This window comes from Salminus brasiliensis, chromosome 25 (genome assembly GCF_030463535.1).
Source record: "Salminus brasiliensis chromosome 25, fSalBra1.hap2, whole genome shotgun sequence".
NCBI classification, from domain to species: Eukaryota; Metazoa; Chordata; class Actinopteri; order Characiformes; family Bryconidae; genus Salminus; species Salminus brasiliensis.
Window position 1 is genome coordinate 21,016,946 of NC_132902.1, and position 24,726 is coordinate 21,041,671.

The 24,726-nt window shown below is 41.4% G+C and overlaps 1 protein-coding gene across 2 annotated transcripts in view; it reads right to left on the reverse strand.

The window, feature by feature from the left end:
- The window catches only part of LOC140548220 (neural-cadherin), a 343,076-nt gene that overhangs the window by 202,802 nt on the left and 115,548 nt on the right, over positions 1–24,726 (reverse strand). For both annotated transcript variants that reach the window (XM_072671671.1, XM_072671672.1), the window contains exons 3-5: positions 22,570–22,795; positions 18,261–18,465; positions 7,405–7,516 (exon numbers count right to left, since the gene is read on the reverse strand). In XM_072671671.1, the coding sequence (XP_072527772.1) occupies positions 7,405–7,516; positions 18,261–18,465; positions 22,570–22,795 (543 nt within the window). The remainder of the gene's footprint in view (positions 1–7,404; positions 7,517–18,260; positions 18,466–22,569; positions 22,796–24,726) is intronic.

A 24,726-nucleotide genomic window follows, 5' to 3' on the forward strand; every position in this document is an offset into this window, starting at 1 on the left:
AACTGGCAGTACCAAATTGGGAGTGTTAGGGGGAGTTACGAATGGGTGAGCAAACTGGCAGTGCCAAATTGGGAGAAAAAGGGAAAAAATATATTACAAAAAAGAATAAAAAACAACAAAAAAACAATGGGGGTGGCCATATTTGTTTATTTTGCATAGACCTTCCCATTTGACAGTGGATCCATTGATTTACATTATAACTACAGAGATAATAAACATACAGTGAGCAGTATAGTATGCTGAGTTAGAGTCACAATAATTGGAAGAGAAGAATTTCGCTTGAACAACAGCATTGCGAACTCAGCACAAAAAGATTGGAGGGCTGTGTAGCACCAAATGACTATATTCTCACCACCTTCAATAGAAGAGGACCTGCCTGGCTCAGTTACACAGCTCTGATGTCGCAGACACATTAGATACTTCCAAAGCTCTTAGGCTAACGCCTTACCTGATAGCCTCACAAGCAACCAATGGGTCCATGTTACCAGACCTTCATAAGCGAGTTTCCCCTCACAGGTCCATAGGTGCAGGTCCTTTTCTTTGGATATGATGTCCCACAACATTGCAATCTTTTTGTATTGTGTTGGAAAGCTAGTTAGCTCTGCTTTAAATAACAAACTCTGGAAAGTGGGAGTGGCAAAATAAGGTGGATAGCCTTAGCAATCAGGTAACCCTTTTTAATTACAAGAAAAAGCAATCCACTGTCTCGCAAATATGTCTCGCAATATCTCCAAATTGGCAACTTTACAGGAGAAGTAAAAAAAAACTTTAAATTTCAACAGAGATAAAATCAATGTAGACAATGTTGATTTTATTCCAAGTAATTTTGGAGCATTCCCATTGGTCTGTTCATCATGAAAGTGTGGACGCAATATAAAGAACATCTGACAAATTGAGGGTTTTGCATTACAGCAAAGATACACTGCAAGTCCAGTGCATTCAGTTATTTTAAGTTGCACCCATGGCTAACACAGATGTACAAAAAACACAGAATAGGACTCTCTGGAGCAGATAAACATGAACCTACTGACCCCATGCCTAATGCCAGGCATGGGCTAGAGGGGTATAAAGCCTCCCAGCAGTATTGAGCTCTGGAGCAGTGGAAGAACTGTGTCCTCTGGAATGATGGATGGTGCGCCATCCAATACTTTTGGGATGAGTTGGCGAGTTGTTGATATTCTGACATCACTAACTCTAGTTGCTGAATGCAATCCAATCCTCATAGCAAGGCTCCTCCAAAATCTAGAAAGCCTTCTTCCCTGGACAGTGGAGCCAGTTACTCTAATAACAACAAAATAACCTCTTTTTAATACCCTTGATTTTGGAAGACACAATAAAAAAAGTGTCCCAATACTTTTGTCCAATTAGGATATTTTGTCCATCTCTAAATCTTTTGTTTTAATACATGCATGTAATAAACATTTAATACACATAAAAAATGCCAAGCATTCAAAATTGCTGAGGATGAGTTGGGGAGTTAAGTATGTAGAGGATGGGGATCATCCAACATCCTGGTCTCACTAACGCTCTTGTCACATAAAATCCCATAAAATCCTCATAGCAATGTTCCTACAAAATCTAGTAAACAGCATTCCCTGGACAGTAGAAATAGTTGCTCCAAAATACCCTTTGGTGTCAGGAGAAACAATGAATGAGCAGGTGTCCCAATACTTTTGTTCAATTATTTTATGGTAAAGTTGGTGGTAAAATTACCCCCACTGCCTTTTGTACCATAGCCCATATTGCCTAAGCCAGGATATCTACATAGTCTATAAATTCCCCATGTTCAAAAAAGATGATATCACGCATGTGCAGTATGAATATAGCACTTGAAGCTTGTGACACAAGGACGATTTTTAATATCCTGCTGTTGCAACTGTATTCAGACCACCCTACATCTCTGAAGGCGGAAATCAATTTCTCCACACCACTGCTCTTTGCTCTGATTCAAAAGCCCGGCCTTGTCACATTCATTAATTAAAGGAAACCTAAGCTTAGTGACAGTGTACTTTGTGTGCTCCTTTAAAAACGGTTCTTCATGAGTTCTTTATTAAAGGCAATTTATTAAAGAACATTTTTAGAAGCTTTTTTGCTAACATAGTTCAGTCAATGTCAATGTCAATGTGTCTGGAGTACTGGACCTTCTCTGGATGCGTAATGTTCACCTGATCCTGACATAATAATGTGTGCTTGTCAGCCTGACTGTGTTCACTCAGGTCCTTCTGTTCCTAACATGCTAATCCGGCAGACAGGTCTCTAATCTCCATGCTTACTCCTTAATAACACACTACAATAAAGAGCCCTGAAAAAAATCACAGCTGCTGAAATGCCTCAAAAGTAGGCAGAATATTGGATATACATAATAAATGTTCTCAAATCGGTCCACAAGGGCACCATGTGGCTCACATTTTGGCTCTATCCCGGTGTGTACAAAGGTTGGAGCAAAAATCTAGACCATCTGATGGTCCCTAGTGACTGCTTTGAGAACCACTGCTTTAAAGAATCCCATCTAGTTCAATAATAAGACATTTCAGTGGATGGGTCATGAGGGAACCTCTTTAGTAAATGAGAAAAACCTCCCCTTAAGGCACAAATTTTGGTCAAGAACCCTTAAATTGTTGTTCTTCTCACAAATCTCATGGCAGTGGTTCTTAAACCGCTACTCAGGGACATTCCAGTGGTCCGCATTGTTTTCTATCATATTGTGTAGCAGTGTTGGAGCAATAATCTGGACTGTCTGGGGGTACCCATTGGCTGGTTTGAGAACCACTGCCTTAAAGAATCCTAACTGGTTTCCATAATTAGACATTTCAGTGGATGGTTCTTGAGAGAACCAGTTTATTAAATGAGAAGAACCTCCATATAATGCACACATTTTGTCAAGAACCCTTAATTTGTTGTTCACACTTACAAATCTCATGGCAATGGTTCTCAAACCACTATTCAGGGACATTCCAGTGGTCCGAATTTTTTCTCCATCACATATTGTAGCCCATTTTGTGCAAAAACTGCAACTGTCAAAACTGTTGGTCCACATTTTTGCTCTATCCCATTGTGTACCATTGTTGGAGCAATAATCTGGCACATCTGAGAGTCCTTAAAGACAGGTTTGAGAACCACTGCCTTAAAGAAATCACACGTCATTTCTTAAGATGTAAACTTTTAGTAGATGGTTCTTGAGAGAGCCACTTGAGATGTGTGAAGAACCTCATAATTAAAAAGTTCTACCAAGAACCCTTACATTGTTCTCCATACTCATTAATCTCATGGCAGTGGTTCTCAAACTGCTCTCAGGGACATTCCAGTGGTCCACATGCTTTTCTATCACATTGTGTAGCAGTGTTGGAGCAATAATCTGGACGGTCTGGTGGTGCCCATGGGCTGGTTTTTAGAACCACTGCCTTAAAGAATCCCATCTGGTTCCCTAAAAAGACATTTCAGTGGATGGTTCTTGAGAGAACTACTTTAGAAAATGAGAAGAACCGTCACATAATGCACAAATTATGTCAAGAACCCTTAATTTGTTGTTCACACTCACAAATCTCATGGCAGTGCTTCTCAAACTGCTACTCAGGGACATTCCAGTAGTCCAATTTTTTTCTCCATTACACTGTGCAGCCAGGTTTGAGCAAAAATCGCAACTGTCAAAACTGTTGGTCCACATTTTTGCTCTATCCCATTGTGTACCAGGGTTGAATCACACGTCATTTCTTAAGATGTAAAATTTTAGTAGATGGTTCTTGAGAGAGTCACTTTAGTAACTCAGGGACATTCCAGTGGTCCACATTTTTTCTCCATTACACTGTGCGGCCGGGTTTGAGCATGTCATTTCTTAACACGTGAAATTTCAGTGGATGGTTTTGAGAGAGCCACTTTAGTAAATCAAAGAAAACCAAGAACCCTTACATTGTTCTTCATTCCCCTCATTAATCTCATAGCAGTGGTTCTCTAACTGCTACTCAGGGACACCCTAATGGTCCACATTTTCAGTTTTGAGGGTGAAGCAAAAATCTGAAGCATGTGAGGGTTCCTAAAGAGTGATTTGAGAACTACTGGGCTGAACAGATCTCTTAAAACGCACATGGAATAAATCTGCGTGAAAACGTGGGATGTATGAACCCATGTTCAGGTTTTAATGCCGTTTTCTTCTCCTACATACAAAAGTAAAATCCATAATATTGCAATTATGCAAGCTACTCATCCTAAGATCTAGCACTTTAGCAGCAGCGTTCTGGGCAGATCGCTTTTGCAGATGCTTCTCATGCGGCTTCCTGCTCATTCATTACAGATGTTTCGCTAATAACCTCAGGATGAGAATCAGCCCTAAAAAAGTAATGCAACGTGCACCGCTGCTCTGAGTGTGTTTAATCGAAGCGTGCAGGACTTCAGCTCTGTGGATAATTGCCAGGAAGCCCACACACCCGCACGCACAGATGCCGCTTCACCCGCACCTGCTGAGTACAGCCAGGACACCTGCTGTACACCCCGCCGCTTCACCTTCCCCAATCTGCCTGCGGTCTCTGTGTTAATCTTTCAAAATGTCTGCCAGAACCTTGTTTTCCACACTCGAGTCAAGGGTCGCATTTTGTTCCGCAGCTACAGCCTGATGTTCGCCTGCTTGGGGTCGTTTGCAAGATGTTGTGTCTGAATGTGTTTTTTTGTTTGGGATCGTCTGCTTTTGTTTTATCTTCTCTCTCTCATTCTCACTCTCTCTCTCTCTCTCTCTCTCTCTCTCTCTCTCTCTATTTCTATCTATCTATCTATCTATCTATCTGTCTGTCTGTCTGTCTGTCTATCTATCTGTCTATTTATTTATTTATCTATCCACATATCTATCTATCTGTCTGTCTGTCTGTCTATCTTTCTATCTCACTCTATCAATCTCTCGCTCTCTCAATTTATCTATCAATCAGTCTCTCCGTTTCTATTTATCGCTTTCTCTCTCTATCTGTTTACTCATCTATCTATCTCTCTCTCTCTATCAATCAATCTCTCTCTCTCCTTCTCTTTCTCTCACTCCCTCTGCTTTAATGATTTCTCTCTCTTCTCCCTTTCTCTAACTTCTCTGCTATCTCTGAGCCAGTTTACACTTGGCAGTAACATGTTTTTGGTGATCTGCGTTTTGTGTATCAGGATTATATCTGGATCAGGTCAAGCCACAAAAAAATGCAGGTTTAAACACACTCTCATACAAATCCGATCTCTCAAACCACTTCAGGAGGTGGTCTGAGACGCATTCCACATCTAAAACTCCTCCCAGTACGACTAAAACACCAGTAACAACTGCAGTCCCACACAGCGATTAGATTCCAGTCTGACTCTCTCTCGCTCCTCTCCTTCTTCTCTCTCTTTTCTCTCTCCCTCTCTTCTCCCTCCCTTATCTCTCTCTCTCTCTCTCTCTCTCTCTCTCTCTCTCTTCATTTTCTTCTCTTTCTTCTCTTTCTGTCTCTCCCGCTCCTCTCCTTCTTCTCTCTCTTTTCTCTCTCCCTCTCTTCTCTCTTCTCCCTCCCTTATCTCTCCATCTCTCTTTCCTTCTCTCTCTCGTTTCCTTCTCTCCCTCTCTTTCTTCTGTTATTTGTATCTCTTTCTCTCTTTCCTTCTCTCTACTCACTTTCATGATCTACCTTTTCTCGTTATCTCTCTCTCTCTCTCTCTCTCTCTCTCTCTCTCTAATACGAAGCAGACATGGTTTGCCAGCAGCTGTGGTAGCCTTATTCCCCTAGTCTCGCTCCTCATTTTGTGTGTCTACCCATTTCACCACAGACTACGAGGCTTCTTCTCTGGCTCCTCATTGCCTCAGGCATGTGTTTTCCACTGTGTGTTATAAGTGCACTTTCAGTACTGAATGAATATGCTCAGAGATTCAATGTGCAATTTACAGACATGAAAGCGATATGTCAGCAGAGGAACACTTCAGAAGTGGTTTGCAACAGAAGGGAAAACCAAAAGGAGGATTGCACCTTCTTGCGCTCGCATATGTGTGGTAATGCATGCTTATACGCCTTTACATTAGAACACACAGGCTTTACTTCAATCACTGCACTACTGGACTGGAATTAGACAGTGACTATGGGGAAGTACATTTTATGTCCAAATGTTTGTGGACATCCTTTCTAATGAATGCCTACAGCTTGCGTAGTCTCTGTAGAGAAGTACTGCCAATACATTAGGACTCTCTGGGGCAGATAAACATGAATCATTAGCACCATGCCTTATGCCACCATGCCAGCATTGAGCTGTGGAGCATTGGAACTGACTGTTTTTTCTGGAATGATGGATGGTGCTCCAACCAATACTTTTGGGATGAGTTGAGGAGTTGGGGATTAGATAAGGTGGTGATCATCCAGCATCCTGACTTCATTAATGCTCTGGTCACTGAATGCAATCAAATTCTCACAGAAATGTTCTACAAAATGTATGAGTCCTGGACAGTAGGGGCAGTCATTCCAACAAAAACAGAAGAAACTATTTTTGTAACACCCTAATTTCAGAATAACCCATACATGTCCCAATACTTTTGTCCACATAGTGCATCAAAGTCTATTGAGTTTGGGGGGTTTCTCTAAGTCTAGCAAGAGTACAGTGGAACAGTGTTATGCAAGAACTGTCCTTTTGGTTTCTGGGCTCCCCTTACAGGTTAGGAGTATGATACACTTTTACTGAACTAGACAGCTGTACGCATGCATTTGTTGACAAGCTGAGAGTCTACAGAAGCAGCATTTGAAGGTAAAGAATCACGTGGGATGAGGTGGTAGAGTAATACTACAGGATTTTATACAAATATGAGTCCAGTTACACAGCGTTACGTAGTTCTCATGAGAGGTCTTGTGCAGTTCCACCAAAGTTCCGTAGTGCAGTAGCAGCGTTCTGGCCCGGAGTAGCAATGACAGAGACGCCATTCTGTCATACAGTCAGTGGAACATCAGTATGATTGTAAAGATGATATTTTAAGGTAAAATACTGCATAGTGTTGCTTTAACTTATGCAAAACTCTCAACCTCTGAGGTTTAGACACTTATCAACACTCAATCATTGCTTCAAATGATTCGCTTAGTGATTCCATAGAAGAACCACTTTTGGCCTAATAAAGAACAATGTCTGTAATAGAGAAGTGTGAATGTGAATTTTTAAACTGGTAAAGTACTTTTACAAGTAATTGTTCTTTAGGACCTTTAGTACACTCACTTATCTCTTGTATATCATATCTATATCTATATCTTATATCTATAACAATTATGGTTCTTTATGAAACCAAAAGGAGTTCTTCAATGGCATCTCTTATATAGCTTTTTGTAGCACCTTTATTTAAAAGAGTTCATTGAGTTTAGCATCCTTTTGTTCAAACGCGGGCAGCGTTCACAGCGAAAGAGTGTCCTACTTCACATCCACTTAGCAAAACCTTACCTTGTAGAAGAGACGTTGCTGTAGTTACTGTCTCAGGGACGCCATCTTTGCTATAAATGGACTGCAGGAACTCTGGGACACAATCGTTCTCATCTGTGATGATGACACGCACCTGGTTGATAAAAAAGAAAGCAGAGGGGTGGGAGGTGTAAGAAGACTGCTGGTAAATGTGTGTGTATATATATATATATATATATATATATATATATATATATATATATATATATATATATATTTCTTATATATGTGCTGCAATACTTTGACAAATGCCAGTACAAAGCAACTGTACATCATGCATGAACAGCATTCTGGCTATATGGTTGCCCTCTGAACAAAAACCTTGGATCTTTATTCTGTACTTCTTTCCCCTAACATTTGACATCTGACAAAACAACCTTTTTGTCAGTTCGGCCAGTCTGGCCATTCTTCGCTGACCTCTTTCATCAATAGGGCATTACCACCCGTAGAACTGCTGCTCAATGGTAGTTTTTCTTTATTACACCACGCTGAGAAACCTCTAAAGCAGGGCTATTTAATTAAAATTCAATAAGGTCCAGTTAGAGGAAATTTCCTCAAGCCAAGGTCCAGAACATCATAATGTCTAACTTGCATTACGATTGCATTATGATTCAGTGCCATATCCTGTACATTTGAGTAGCCTAGTAGTTATATCAACATATCATGTAGTCAACAATAAAATTCAAGTAAAAGTCTAATTACAATTCTGTATATTTTACCAATATTTATTAGCATTTTTTAAACTGGAGCAATTATCAATAGCATATATTGTAAGTAAATGTTCTTTTTTTCTTTCAAGTAACACTTAACAGTGTTAAAAACAGAATGCTTTGTTAAAAAGATTTAATCCTAAAATAGTCGCAGTCCCGCTTACAAACTGGTGTGGGAAGTTTGCAATAACACTTTTGGCCGACCAATGGGCTATTGGTGTTTTAAAGGCTTAATACTACTGCTTTAATAATAATAGACGCCGTAGGGTCTCAAGATTTGAGACACACTGGTTTTGAGCTGCCTGTGGGAAGAATAAGCCTGTGTGAGTCCATTCTAGAGTAAAAGCTCAGTTTTTTGCTCCACTTTTCTCTTCTTAGAGCCGCCATGTGATTTAACTATCCTCTGGTTTGCTTTCGTCACTGACTTTTGTCTGTCGCTCGTCTCTACCCTGTGTGTGTATGTGTTACTCATTTGAATTGCAGCACTCCTTATAATGTACAGAACTGATTGGCTGAGTCGCGACACATGTGATAGTTACAACGAAACCTGTAATGTAAAGGCTTGAAAACTTACACTGGTTACCCCCCATCAAAATGAAATAGTTCTTAATAGTTTATCGGTTATAGGACACCATCTGGGGTCAACCTATTAGTGACCTTAACTCTAGAAACTGTTGTGCTGAAAATCCTTTGAGATCAGAACTTTTTGACATAAGCAAGCCCTTCTGACACCAACAATCATGCTACTATGAAAACCCTCTGAGATTGTTCTGATGGTTGAGGTGAACACTGTCCGAAGCTGCTGGCCCATGTGTGCAAGGCTTTATTATGCACTGGAACACTGGATTAATTCTAGCGACTGTTGTGCTAAAAGCCCTGGGAGATCAGCACTTCTAGAAGTCCTCAAACCAGCCCTTCTGACACCAATAACCACACCACTCTTAAAACCCCTGAGATGGATGGTTCTGATGGTTGATACAAGCATAACCTGAAGCCGGTGGCCCATATTGGCCTGCAGGATTTTTACGCATTGCACTGATGCCACATAATTAGCTAATTAGATAACTGCAAGAATGATTAAGCGTACAGCTGGTATTCCTGATAAAGTGCTGAATAAATAGGAGATGGACAATATGGAGGTTTAAAGCAGATAAGGAAAGTAAAAAAGCGAAAGGTGAAAACATTCAAAAGGCCATGGTTGTAGTAGTTGGTCCATGGCACTGAAATGTGCAACAAAAAAAGAAATGGTAAAAAAAAGAAAAACAGAATTAAAAGGGAAAGGGTGCAGTGGGACCACATTATGAAGTCATGGTGAATGGCTCTGATTGTGCTGGGGATAGGGGGTGAGGGAGCACAGAGGAAGGCTTCATCAGTAATTGTCCCGAGTGCTTACCACACACAGCAAAGCTGCTTTGGGTAGATTGCCCTTTCACTGCTAACCCTGCCAAGCTCGGATACCCTGCTGACCTAGTACAAAGATTTTTTTTTTTTAGGACAAAAAAGAATAAAATCACTTAATTTCCACCCTTTGGATCTCGATCTGCATCTCTCTCTCTCTCTCTCTCTCTCTCTCTCTCTCTCTCTCTCTCACTCTCACTCTCAGCCTCTCTCTCTCTGCCTTTCTCTCTCTGCCTTTCTCGCTCCCTGTAGCATTAACACCACAGTGCTGAATACCCATGTAGTAGTAAATACATGGGTATTCAGCACTGTAGTGTTAATGCTGATGCTATTAACACTATCAGGAGCTCTGAGTGGTCTGGCAAAATAAGGCGCTGTCACTATGATCAGATGATCGCTAGTTCGAATTCCGGTCATGCTGCTAGCCATCGGTAGCCAGGACCCCAACAGAGTGCAATTGGCCTTGCCCTCTCCAGGGTGGGTAGATGGCACTTTCTCCCCACATCAACCCAGAGTAGTGCTCTGGCCGGCACTGGTGCATTAGAGCATTGGTTGCCCGGTGAAGTTGTCAATGCCAATGCCATTGGTTGCCCGGTGACTCTGCATCGGCGACAGTTCAGAAAAAGAGGCTCACATGTCAGAGGAGGCTTGTGATGGTCTTCACCGCCCCAGTGATAGGAGCATTGCATGTGACTGGGGGAGAATATGTATGGGTTGGGTAACTGGTGATACAAACTGGGGAGAAAATGGGTGAGAAATCTGAAATGACATTTAAAATAATAATAATAATAATAATCACCAGCCAGGTCTGCTTCAAGCATTCAAGCCTCAGATGTCCTTCAGAAAACTTCATAAGCACATGTCTATTTCTATACATCTTCCCACTAATATTTACTCCCACCGAAACACTCTTTAAACATTTCCTATAATCTGTAAAGCCACTATTAAACCTGACAGCTGAGGTTCCACAGGCACTTTCAGAGTGCTTTGACTCGTTTAAGTTGAGCTGAACCGATTAAGCTGAGCAAATCACAGTAATAACCTCAACCTACAGAGAAGTTTATGAAAAAATACACCCAGCTGAACCACACTGCATGGACTTCACAGCACTGGTAGGGAAACATATACCCTGCAGGAGCTTGTGTCAGAGATGCCTTGGGTCAGCTCTGAATTCAATATTCAGTGTGTTGTGAGATGAAATAATAAGTAGTTCCCAACATCCTGGTCTTTCTACAGCTACACTCGTTAAATATAAAGGTGCCAAAGAAGGTTCTTTGGAGAACCACATTGTGCCAATGAGGAGAACCTTCTTAATGTTGGAAGAACCTCTTCAAAATGTACAAACTATCAATAAAGTCTCATCCTGGAATCAATGTATATACAATCAATGTAATAATCAATTAGGATCCTTCAGCTTTAAGAAGACATGTGTTAAACCCTATGGGTGTTAATTGTAGTCCTGTCTAACCTCCCCTTACACAACGCTGTCTCAGAGCAACAAAGCATTTTAGGTTTACAATAAATAACAATTAAATTATATATAATCAAAATTAGGTGAAAATAAAAGGGTATAAGGGGAGAATAGATTAATAAACTATTTAAATCCTTGTGTTTAACCATAGAATCTCCATAGAACTTCTTTCTGGTAGGATGAAGCTTGTGGATGACAGCATGCTCAGAATGAACCTCCAGAAATAAAATATTTATTTATTTATTTATTTATTTATTTTAATCCACACTGTTAAATGAACATATCTACTCATATTAAAAATAAACATCAACTAGTATAATTAAATAGGGTAAAATAAATTGAATACACTTAATTGACAAATGTATTGGGACGCCTGATGATTCTTAAGGCTATTAAAAAAGAGTTTATCCTGCTTTTGTTGGAGTAACTGTCTCTACTGTCCAGGGAAAAAGGCTTTCTACTAAATTTTCATATCTGTGAGGATTTTACAGCCTTCAGTGACAAGAGCATTAGTCAGGTCAGGATGTTGGATGATCACCACCTCACCTCATCCCCAACTCATTCCACTGCTCCAAAGCTCAATGCTTGGGGGAGCTTTATTCCCCTCTAGCCCACGCCTGGTATTAGGCATAGTGCCAATAGGTTTTAAATTTAGGACCAAAATCAAATGCAACATACAATACAATGTGTGGGTCAGAAGCTGGTTAACTAGCAAGCTTACCAGTATAGTTATTGGTTTTGTGAGCAGCTTTTCAACCAGCTTGACCATCAAAGACCAGGTTAAATCATCCAAAACCAGTTTCCAGCAAATGCTGGCCTTGAGCTGGATTTTTCAGCATGGAATTAATGATGAATATTTTTAAATAATTTTTAAGATGGATTTACTGTTTATACTGAAACAGAAAAGCTTATTATTAATCAGCATGGGTTCAGCAGATGCCTTGTTTATCTATAAGCTGTAGAAGTGCTGGTCAGCGAAGAGGAATATCTGGAATGAGGCCAGTTTGACCAATTTCCAAATATAGCAAGCAAACGAATTTAATGGTCTTTGTATCCTGCAGTTTTGGGTGGGAAAAGGTGTGTGTGTGTGTGTCTGCATATAAAATTCTGCATTCAAACAGCGAGAGAAATCAATTATTAAAGCTACACTTTGTCAAGGTTAGCTTATGAAGTTTGCATGAAGCTCTTTTACATTTCATGTGTATTTTGAAAAGGTTCAGGAGAAGAAAACTCTTTGTATGTGTGAGAGAGAAAATGAGACAGAGGGAAAGAGAAAGAGGTGCAAAAGGCTTTCATTGGGTATTCATCTTTCTGGCAGTTGCTACGTAACTTGGAAAACAGGAGAGATCCAATAGGCCGAGCTCCCGCAGAAGTGGTCAAATGTCCAATGACAGATCACTGTCTGAACCATTACTCCTATTTCTTTCTCTAACAAGGCCCATAACTCTAAATCAAACAGCAGAAAGTACCTCTGAAAGGGTATGGAAGGAAAGAGCGAGGCTTCAAGCACCTCTTTGCTCCCTGTGGTAATAAGAGGAAGGCTTTTTTTTCAGGCTGAGAAGTGATGAAGAAAGACTGTATGAATTTGAGGAGAGAGTCCATCCGCTCTTATAAAGCCTGGGAGTGAAGTCCACATCAGTGCCAGCTCAGGTAACCTCCAGCACTGTGAAACTTCACTTCAGTTGGGCCTAAGCCCTGGAGGCCACCTACAAAGCAACTCATGAAACACCCGACTCACCAAGAACAACTCAACGTTTTTTTTTTATCCCAGATCCGAGTCTCTTAATGCTGATAAATTCTGATCTGAGTCTCTCAATGATGTCTCCAAATGCTGACACCAGTAAAACCACTATTTTCTAGATTAGTTTCTATAATTAGACTAAATTCTGAACTGATTTACATTTTAATCAACTGTTTTAAACTCTATAATGTTTCATGTCTTACAGTGCAGACCATTCAGCACCCAGCTCCTTTACAGCTCTGCAGTCAGATCACTTAGTGTGTGAGCATTAGCATTAGCGCTAGTCTCTTCTGAATGTGCCATTCAGAGCTTTTAGAACCAATAAAAGGAGCGTGGTTCACCCGCATATTAGGTTTCTAACCAGGTGGAATTCCAGAGTAAAGACAGGATAAGAGGAGCGTCGGATCTCCCCAAATTATAGGATAAAATGGGATAAAATATCTTTGTCGTTGCACAATTTTTCTTGGCAGCGTGGACAAAAATGACAGAAATAGAAAAACATTTTCTGGAAGAGTTAAGAGCTTTAATCCACCTCTTCTGGTAGATTAACTAACACACTCTTTACCTGCTGCTCTGTCAGCCGGTTGTTGTTGCTGCGTCAAATTTACAGCAAAGCTCTGAGCTAACTAAGATAAGCTTTCCTCTTCCCCAAACTTTCCAGTGCACCTTAAATAATGCAGCAGTTTTGCAGCAGTTACTGTTTAACTGTATACACAGTGTAACACAGTGTAGCAGCACTATTTAAGGTGGAATGGAGAGTTAGTATCAAAAGCCAACTTCAGCTTTTGTTTTGGCTGCTAACTGGTAACGTCACTGCAATTATCAGTTCATGTAAGGCTCTGTTTTATTCAACTCACTGAAATAATGTCATAGATGAACTGTCCGGGTTTTTTTTTTTATTAGAAGTTTGTCTACGGCAGCTCAGGATCATGTCTATTATTGGCACCTACTATAGGACGCCAGATGGCCCTCTGCTACAGCAAACCTAAGGATCGGACGTGGATCAGAACCTTGAAAGCTAATTCCTGATCCATTAAAATGACTGGATCCCAAGTCACTGGATCAAACTGGGACATCCCTAAGAACAACAGTAGCAGCTGTAGAAGCAACCAGATGAGCTGATAATGTGGTTGAGGCCACATCCAGCATAATCTTTCAGGCAAATTAGAGAACTGCACTTGAGCCAGGGTGGATAAATGTAGTAAAACTATTCTGCTGTCCAAACACAAAGGCGTGTATGCAGGAAGATGTAAGCACTAATATTTTAATCAAACTACTAAACAAAAGACTTTCTGAAGCCAACCGTAAAACAACACCAACTGTGAAGGAACTACGGCGCCAACAAGACAAAGAGCAAACCATTAAGAAGAGGCTACCAGTAGACAGACAAAGAGACAAAAGAAACATGGGGGCTAAATAGTGTACGCTGAGACACATGACATGCCTGGGAGACACTGATTGGGGGTCAAGGAGGACACTATGTGGAGCAAAGACAGGTCAGGAATGAAGAAAGGGAGGAGCATGAAGCAAAAGGCACATGGCTAGAGGTTAACAAAAGCACAAGCATGACAGTCCTACACCCTTCATAAAAGTGTCTCCTCAAAAGACAATGCACAGAACCATTTGAATGCTTAAATGTCTCTTTTCCTGGTTTACCTTTTATTCAAACCTTCTATAAGCACTATATGGCCAAAGGTTTTTGGACATCCCTTCTAATTAATATTTTTTGGCCATTTTAAGTTGCACCCATTGCTGACACAGATATGCAAATGCACACACACCGCTTGTCTAGTCCCTGTAGAGAAGTACTGCCAAAAGAACAGGACTCTCTAGAGCAAATAAACATGAACCTACCATGCCCAATTCCAGGCCTAGGCCAGAGGGGTATCAAACCCCCAGCTTTGAGCTGTGGAGCAGTGGAACTGTGCTCTCTGGAATGATTGTTGGTGCTCCATCCAATATTTTTGGGATGTGATGGGGTGGCAATCATCCAACATCCTGACCTCACTATAACTGTTACTGAATACAATCAAATCCACACAGCAATGCTTTAGAATTTAGTAGTAAGCCTTTCCTGGACAGTGGAGAAAGTTACTCCAACAAAAGCAGGGGCAGAGATGGTTCAACGTTTAAAACAACAGGCCACCGCTGGGCCCTTTCTGCTCCCCTAGCAGCCATGCCCGCTACCCCGAGCATATATACTCACTGTCCGCTGTGTGTTTATGTGGTCACTAGTGTGGATGTGGGTGCTCACTGCATGGCTGGGTTAAATACCGAGGCAAAGTTCAATCTGTGTCTTAAACGAATGGTGAATACGGTATTTTGTGTCCCTTGATTTTGAAGGAAACAATGAATGAGGAGGTGTCCCAATAATTGTGTCCTTTTTGGGGTCAGCAATGGGTGCACTCAAGTAGTTAGATGATTTAAGAAGAAGTATGAAAGCACCTGTATGTATGGAATTTCTGACCTTCCTGTGTCAAACAAACTTTTTGCTAAAAAACTCAGGATGCCCAGATATTCCATGATGGGCACAGGGGAGATGGTATATGCTACACACATTTGTTTAAGTACTAATTATGTAAAGCTGTTTTGTGACGACAACAGTTGTAAAAAGCGCTATACAAATAAATTTGACTTGACTTGACTTGACTTAACAAGTCCAGAAACAACAACAGGAATAGAAAGCCCTTAACAAAGTGTTCAGTTTGCCCGGGTCAGAGAGATATTTTCTGAAAAGCTATTTCTGAAGGTCCCGGGAAATGCTGGCCATCAGGTCTCCTTAACAATCCACCATCAAGTCCATTATCATTGTTTTCGTGTGCTGTTACGTATTGGATGTGACATTGCGAATTTAGAGAAGAGGGCACAACTGTGTTTGGCCTGAGGCAGCACAATGTCCTGAACGTCTTTTTTGTCAGATAGTGTCCACTGTTTTCGTAAACAGGGAAGATGGAAACATGGCTGGAGGCCTGATAGACCGATGGACTTAGGAGAGTGACGAGGGCATGCGGGGTGAATGAAAAACTCTGGCGTGGGCTGAGGTGGAGGGGGAACTAACCCTTCCCTTCTTCTCTCTCCCTCTCTGTCTCTCTCGGCCTCCTATCTCGAGCCTTCAGTTGACAGGATTTGACAGAACTGAGGAGCATCTGCCAGTCTTTTGGCTGTCTCTTACTGCAGTCATCAAGGCCTCTCTCAGCCGAGTGCGCCGTGACACGGCATTGTTTTGAGACATCGTTCCACACTCGGCTGCCTCGCCTCGGGCCAGGCAAGATCTATGGATCACTGAGCAGCACAGATCACGCCTCGACACAGCAAGATTGGATCCTCAAGGGTCATGTTATTGTGAGAGGCATGGGTAAGACCATCAGTCGGGGACTTAAAATAAATCTTCATTCTTGCACTTTCCCCAGCGCCGCTCTCTCTAATTCAGGCATCCATTTGAGCCAAGTGACAATAACTTGGCGTGGAGGCACACAGCATCAAGAATGCAATCTGCCATACATCCTAATTATATTGTAGGCGAAGTGACATTTAGGGTACACAGATTTGCTTTTGGTTTAATTACTGTACACTTAAAACATAGCTATTAAAGTAATTATCGACAAAGATGTCAGTGGAAATTTATGAAAGGTGTGGTAATTGGACAAGAATTGCTCTGCATTCTTAAATTATGGAATTTTAATGTGTTATATATTTGACATGTGATATCACAAAGCATCGGGACATTGAATAAATCTTCTTTACAACTCCCTAATGGGTCGACAAATATGGTGACATTATTTCTAGATACCATGCGTCAATGAAAACACAAAGGAAGCTCTTCCAAACACAGGTTATCAGTCTGTGGTCTACGAACCTAATTGTCCACCCCAGTTTTAGCCCAATGTCCAAGCTACTTATTAGTACTCTCCCCCCTTTTAACATGTAATATGTCTGACACTGGGTGGGTGAGGACTGACACATGCCTCCTCATACATGCAACCAGCCACCACTACTTTTCGAACTGCTGCCAATGTATTGTCACTGGGCAACCAACACACTCTGAGGAAAGAGCCAGGCACCCAGCTCTGATGTATTGGCTAGCAGACATCCGTGCCGGCCAGCATCACACACTGTAGAGATGTGGGTAGAGAGAAAACCATCTACCCACTCGGAGAAAGCAAGGACAACTTTCAGGCTCTGGCTGAAAGTTTATGGTCAGCTGTCATAGAGCCTCTTGACCTCACTGACCCTGTGTGCTGTTTTTTTTATAAGAAGTTCTTTCTCTGGACAATCTTCTAACTGATACAAGCTCCTAAATGAGCCTCAACTAAAAAGAGAGCTAAACATGTTTCCTTATAAAAGAAATAAGCCATTAAATGCCATACACCAGGTTTGTAAAGCACATTGAGAGCAGTGCGCTAGAAGGCTTTAGCTGAAGTGTGGCCTCTTTCTTTTGACATGGTCCATCACAATGAGTGAGGCATCAAACTGTTCAGGGGCAATGAGAGCACTGAAGAGAACCCTGAAGCTGCTAAAGCTCTGTGGAGAACCAATCTACATTTTTTGTTTCATGAAGAGTTTGGGAACCAAATACTAAAAGAGATTTGAGTGTGAAGAACCACTGAAGAATTGAAGAAGAACCTCCACATAATGTAAATGTGTAATAGTGTAGTCCAACAAGAGCTTCTACAATTCGTACATACACCACTAAAGTGCACCCCAAGAAATGAACATTTGCACAATTGGAACCATTGAGAAACCTTCATCTTTAAGACTGCCGGCAGGAATATCGGCTCCTTTTTTTCTCTTTTCGAATTAAACAGTTTATCCATCAATTTAAAAGGTGACAGCACAAACAACGGATCTGTTTACTGTGACAAATTCACAATCACAAGTTTTTAGCTCAGTTGGTGTGAAATAAAAAGCCAATCACCATAACAGTAGCCTACTCACACTGTTAGTGTAGTGCAGCCGTTGCTCTGCAATTACCAGGCCAATGAGACCAAAACATTGTAGTAGATGTAGGATAGAGTTTCAAAGTCTTTGGAAAGTGGTGGTGTGTGATTTGAATAGATATTGTAGGAACTTGTAGGAATTGTTCTCAAGTGGGAAAAAATGAACTCTGTGTGTAAAACAGCATAGCAGGATGGACGGGCTTGCAATTTGGTGGGCGTTAGATGCTGGCAAAGTGGAGCCTTGAGTGGACTGCAACATTGATTGAAATGGACACACTTCTGCTCTGTCAGACCAATGACTAAAATGCTTCAGAAATGCAGCATAAATGTGTTGTGAATGGGCTTTAAGGTCCTGACCCTACCATAATGCTAGTATGATCCCTCTTCTAACAGAATTGGGTATTTAATGTTCGCTCTTTTCCAAGCACCTTCTTCTTCCCAGTGCTGTTTTATAACCTGCAGCTAACGGTTGGGAATCACTTTTCAGCCAAAGCATCCTAACCAAGCAGGAAACTATTGCAATACAGCTTGAAATGTGGTCTTGTGTCTTCATAAATGAAATACTTGTTACGGCTCCTCACCTCTGCAGCGCTGCTGAGGCTGTCCTTGTTCTCGCTGGCCCTCACCAGCAGTAGGTAGCGGTGCTGGTCAGTCTCATAGTCGATGCTGCGGGTCAGGCTGATCTCTCCAGTCTCCTGTTGAATGCTGAACAGGCTGCTGGGGTTGATCAACAAGCTGTAGCTGATTGGCTGCTTCTGGAAGGACAGAGCTGGGGTGACCAGGAAGCTGTAAGGAGAAACAGAGAAATGGGGGTAGGGTCAGAAATGACTTCCCAATGGGAATGGGATGTGTTCTTCTGATAAAGAAACAGTATCAGTTGTTTAACAGTTATTTTTGCCCAATGATCATCTAATTAGCCAATTACCCAACCCACCCATTAGAACTCTCCCCTATCACATGTAATGCTCCCAATACTGGGAGGATGAGAACTGACACATGCCTCCTCCAACACATGCCACCAATGCAACATCACCTGACGTCAAATGCCGGCTCTGGATACCAGGTACCCAGCCTGCAGTTCTTACAGTTTAGAGTCGACTTAAGTGTATCCACTGTGGGTGGAACATCATTAGAAGGGGTCGCTCAAAAACTCAGAATCTCAATTCGCGAGGTGAGGCTGATTTGGGCCTTGATAAATGGTCATATAAATCACAATTATTGTACAGGCCAACCACAACAACATTTGTACAGCCTGAGGGCACCACGGCAGATGCTCAAGTATATATATATATATATATATATATATATATAAATGTAAATACATTTAACCCCAGGAACTTTAATACAAATGGTTTCTGCCTTTCAGTTTTATAAAGCTTTTGTAAAAAATCACTGTTTATATGAATGGATCTCAATGGAGGTTCTGGTTCTCCGGTGAATGCAAGTAAAAGAAAAGAAACCTTAAAGCATAGATGGGCTTACAATTTGGTGAGTGGTTGCTGGCAAAACATGGCTTTGAGTGGACAGAAACATCAGTTGAAATGAATACATTTCTTTTCTGTCAGACGAATGACTAAATGCACTTCAGAAATGCTGTGTTTGGTATGAATTGGTCTTAAGGTCTGAGGCCACCAGAAAGAGAATGCTAGTATGAATCCTGGTGATGTCGAGCCATCTGTGGTCAGCAGTCCAAGACAGCTGCCCTGATCTGAGTGGGAAAGGAGTCTTGTTATCTACTTTGCAAAGCCTGGAGCATTTTTGTTGGTCCTGACACTGCTGGTCACTCATAATTTCACTACAAGGTCAGGACATTTATGCCCAGAAAATGTACAGAAACAGCCATATATACACAGAGAATATCATGGCAACTGTGTCCAAGAGAAGCCCAATTTGGCTTGGGACATTCAGTCTTAATCACTGCCGGCCTGTGGGCATGACTGTAGCCCACGACCAGCATTTCCTTCATCAGATTACTGTCTGAGTCAATCGCAGTGTTCAGAGTGCAGCTGGAGCTGTGAGAGCAGCAGGCTGGTGATGAAGGAGCTGGCGCTCCACAGCCTGATCAGCCACCAGCCACACACGCCTCATCCCTTAAGGTTCGCTGACAGGAGGAGGTAGACTGATTGAGAGATGGAAGAGAGGGAGAAATGAGTTACATGTTCAGGCAAGATGGTTTCCTTGCAAAGTCCATCAGTTTAGGATCAGGTCTCTTAATGACTTTTTCTGGAGGATCTTCATTGTGCATTCTTACAAAAGGTTCCATAAAGACCCTTTTGTAAAGATTGTGAAGATCATAGAAGGACTAAAAGTACCTAAAATGGTCTCCTGAAGTTCTTTAGGGAACCAAAAGTTGTGTTTCTATAGCTTTATGTAAAGAACCCTATTTGGGACCCTGGGTGGTAGCTATACTGTTGATAGGTGGTTGCTTTAATATTGTTAGATGGTTGCTATGGTATCCCAGGTGATTGCTAGGTGATTGCAAAGGTGCTGCAAGGTGGTCTCCATAGAGTAGCTTAGTGGTTGCTTTGGTGTTGCTAGGTAGTTGCTTGGTTGTTGTTATGGTATCCCAGGGGTGCCCAAATTGCCCCAATCAGACCAATCTGAATTCAATATCTCGAAACTGTGGGTATGAGTCCGTCTGTTTGCTGGTGCAGTGACGCTGGGGACCCTGCAGTTTCCATCTGAGCACATTGGCTGTCTGGACAAATAGTTGGAAAAGAGGTGATGGCTGGCTTTGCATGTATCAAAGGAGACATGCGCTTGGTCTTTACTCTCCTAGGGTCAGGAGCATTGGCAGTACTAGGGGTGTAAACAAGGGGTTAATTGGCAGTACATGATACTATTATTAAAAATTAATAATAAAATAAGCACTTTTAAACTTACACACACTACGATGATATCATTTGAAGCTTTAAACCCATTTTAACTTTTTTTTTTACTGTTTAAACTACAACCTTTAACATTTTTATGCTGCAACTCTCAGATTCTACACTGAATGACACATTTTCACTAAGGCTGGCATTGCCTTCATTGTGGAGAAGTCACCTGACCACTAATTTGCTGCTAGCCCATTACTTTCCAGGTATAGAGTGCCCTGGGGGGATGTCTCCGTAGTACTGTATTGCATATTAAATGGGCAATTTTGCATGGGAGATGGGGGGAGATGGGGCTCAGGAGTGATGGCGTAAGTCAGATAATATGTGTGGCACATGAGCAGCCAGGCAAAATGCTGGAAGAGACATGAGACGGGGAGGTAAAATCGACGGATATTTCATCTACCATACAAACAGTTTACTCTGATAAATGCAGTCCGAGAAGACATATTTTGAAGGTAATGGCTTGCAGGTTGTCGTAAATCAGCCGGAGGTGTAGGTGTTCTGTTTATTCTTCTGACAGACGGCTACAAATCAGCACGTAGCGTTGCGAAAAAGTTCGCTCTGTGGATTTCCAACATTTCTAATAGCGGCACTGTGGAGAATACACATGGCATGAAATGTCGAACTGCAGTAGACAAAGTACACCAAGGTAGGTGTACACAAAGTCATTAGGAATTCACCTAAAGGAAATTATAGAGCTTCTCAATTTCCACTCCAGAGCCGGTAATACAACGCTGCCCCATGAGGGGACGCGTGATGAGCACGACAATGCTGAATTAGTGTGTGTCATGCATGTTTAATGCTCCTCATCACACACAGCCACACACACACAGTGGGTGAGCTAATGACTTTGGCATGTAATCCATCGCTCGACGACTGCATGCTTCAGCGGGCAGGGGCGAGTGCACCGCGGGGACAAGAGCGCTCATGTGACCGCTGTGGCAATGTTGTATTTGTGATCGCGACAGAGTAAACAGCAGCAGTTCACCCAGCATGGGAGATGTACTGTGATATAACTATGCATGGGGTTGAGGTATGCAAGCAGATTAGCTTAGGTGAATGTGTGTATATGTAAGTGTATGGGTGTGTGTGTGTGTGTGTGCTAGGTGTGTAATTTGTCAGTATTATTATCATAGAAAGTGTTGAAAATATTTAAATCTGCGTCTGAATTTGAACCAGAGGTGGGCAGGGGGTGGGAGGTGTGGCCAGAGGTGGGAGGTGTGGCCACCATTATAGGTTGGTTTGCCAGACAAGGATGTCCACTAGGCTTATACATCGTCTGAGGTTTACTGTATCATATAGCACTGTATATTAGCATATAACATTTTACACAACAGTTATTTCCAACCACACACACTGATTGGTTGAGAAGTGTTCTTTAGAGTTAATATTTGTGATAACAGCACAGCATTTTAACCCTAAAACTGTGGGCTAGAGGTTATAAAGCCCCCCAGCCTAGCAACTGTGGAACTGTGTTAGCAATGCTCCTCCGAAATCTAGTAGAAAGCTGTCTTCTTCCCTGGACAGTAGAAGCAGTTACTCCAACAAAAACAGGATACACTCTTTTTAATGGCCTTGATTTCAGAAAAAAAAAGAATAAGCAGGTGTCCCAATACTTTTGTCCACAAAGTGTACACTGTTAAAAGTTTGAAACTGTGGAGGAACCTCTTAACATGCTTTGAGAAACCTTAAAAAAGGGTGCTTTTGAAGAAAAGGTTCCTCAAAGCACCTTTTTGACAGTGTACACTATGTGGACAAAAGTATTGGGACACCTGCTTATTCATTGTTTCTTCAGAAATCAAGAGTATTTAAAGAAGAGTTAATTCTGCGTTTGTTAGAGTAACTGTCCCTACTGTCCAAGGAAGGCGGCTTTCAACTAGATTTCAATTAGAAGTTCCCAGTTGTGTGAATCCATACACCCAGCTTAATTTTCCTTTTCCAAGTTTGTGGTCCACAACAATACAATCCATGTGTGTGTATGTGTATGTGTGTGTGTGTGCGTGCCTATACTCACGGTTGTCCCTCCGGTGTGTTTTCTGGTATGGAGATTGTGTAAGAAGCGTTGGTAAACTGCGGAGCTCGGGGTCCTGCCACCACAGACACAACAGCCGGAGGGCTGCGGCTGCCCAGCCGGTCAGCAGCCACAACACTCAGCAAATACTCTCTGTCCCTCTGCAGAGGCAGGCCTGTGGTCCGCACATGACCAGTCTTCCTGTCCACATCAAACCGCCCGTCTCCTCCTGAAATGCACCGCAGCGTTTTAGGATACCGTTCATAACAAGCTTATGTAACAGCATTTTCTGCACAGCATCCACAGAGCACAGAGCACAGAGTCCATTTCACCCACTGTGAGTTTTACACTCAAAGCCCACTGTACTGCAAATAATAGCTGAGATATGCTGACTATTATTACAGACATTCTGGGCCATAATTGATATGATGTTAAAATACAGCAAAAAACTTTCACATGCGCACACACACACACACACACACACACACACACACACACACACACACACACACACACACGTACAGTACTCTGCAAATGTTTTAGGCTGCTCTGAAAGTTAGAATTACAAAAGCTGCTTATCTGGGCAGTAAGTGTTTATTTACTCAGTAAAACACTGATTTTAGAAGAATACTAGTAACGGAGACACCCTTAAGGTGAATTATATGCTCTGTGCAAACCACTGCAACGGCTAGGGGGAATGGCCACTCATCTGAACAAGCTGCTAAGGAACAACATACTAAACTAGGGTAGAGGGGGAGGGAGAGTGGTGTGGGGGTGCCTCTGGGGGCACTGTGGCTCACTGTCTTTCACATGGCAGAGCGTCATTACCAACAATTACCAAAAAAAAAAAAAAACATTGATATAATTGTGTTTGTTTATTACTATTGTCTTGAGTAATGTTTCATAATTATCCAAAACATTACATTTAAAAGATGTATGTATTGTTTGGAGAGGCCTGGAAGAAGCAACTCTGCTTACTGACTGGCTGAGTGAGTACTGATGACCGATGAACCTTGCTGAAATGCTTATGTGCAAGATCTGCCTCTTGTTTGTCTAGAAGAGACATTTTCTCATACTGGTGGTCTGAGGACTACATTTAGCCACATAGCAAAGTATATGTGTTGCTGAGAGATGCACATTGACTAGTATTTTGTGTTTGGCGTAATTGTTCTGGTGGGTCGGCGGCAGGACGGTCTGGGGGGGGGGGTGATGTTGCAGTCCACCCAAGATGGGTTGTGAATTAATAATATAATTTTAAATTATAAAATTATATTTTTTTATTTTATTTTATTTTATTTTATTTTATTTGTTATTATTATTATTATTATTATTATTATTATTATTATTATTATTATTATTTATTTATATCTTATTTATTTCTCTCATGGGAGTAAATGGTTTGGTAAATCAGGTCTCAATGATGGTAAATCAGGTGAGCTGCTGATGGAATTGATGGAAAACATCCATGCACTGGTGGAGGGTGTTCAGGAAAAACACTGGAACCCAGCTTTGTTATTCTGATTAGTTCACAAGATCTTTCTTCAATATGAGAAACTTTTGTTCTTTCTTGCTGTATTTATGTTCACCTGCATCTGTTTTAATGAAATATGGCATTAATGCAGCAACACTACATAGATTATTAGTTTTATTACAAATATTACAATTTTACAAATAATGTAAATGTTGAAATATCACAAATAATGTGCCTAAGTGCCTAAAACCTGCTACAGTTATGCATACATGCTGGTTGATAAGTGAGCTTTCTGTGTTTAGAGGTCTACAGTCAATATACTCTAGAATTCAATCATTTCAAGAAAACAAATCTTCACATAAACCATATCATATACAATCCAACCAATATATCTCTGAAAGTGCCTTGTAGTTATTTTACAAAAGTGAAGTCACTCATTTATCAAGGTTTAAATGGAAGCTTAATATTCATCTAATATTTATCGAATGATGAGAGACTATAATCCCATAAGAAATCTCAAAACTAATTAGCTGGACTGGCAGTTAGTATTATCAGCCATCAGATTCAGTTTTATGCCTTTTCAAATAACGTGCTTGGACATGTTCACTCCATTCCTACACTCTGCCACGCAGGCCAGCGTTATCATATAAAGCTTTATGAAAGTCTGCAGATCGTGATGGTGAGAAAAA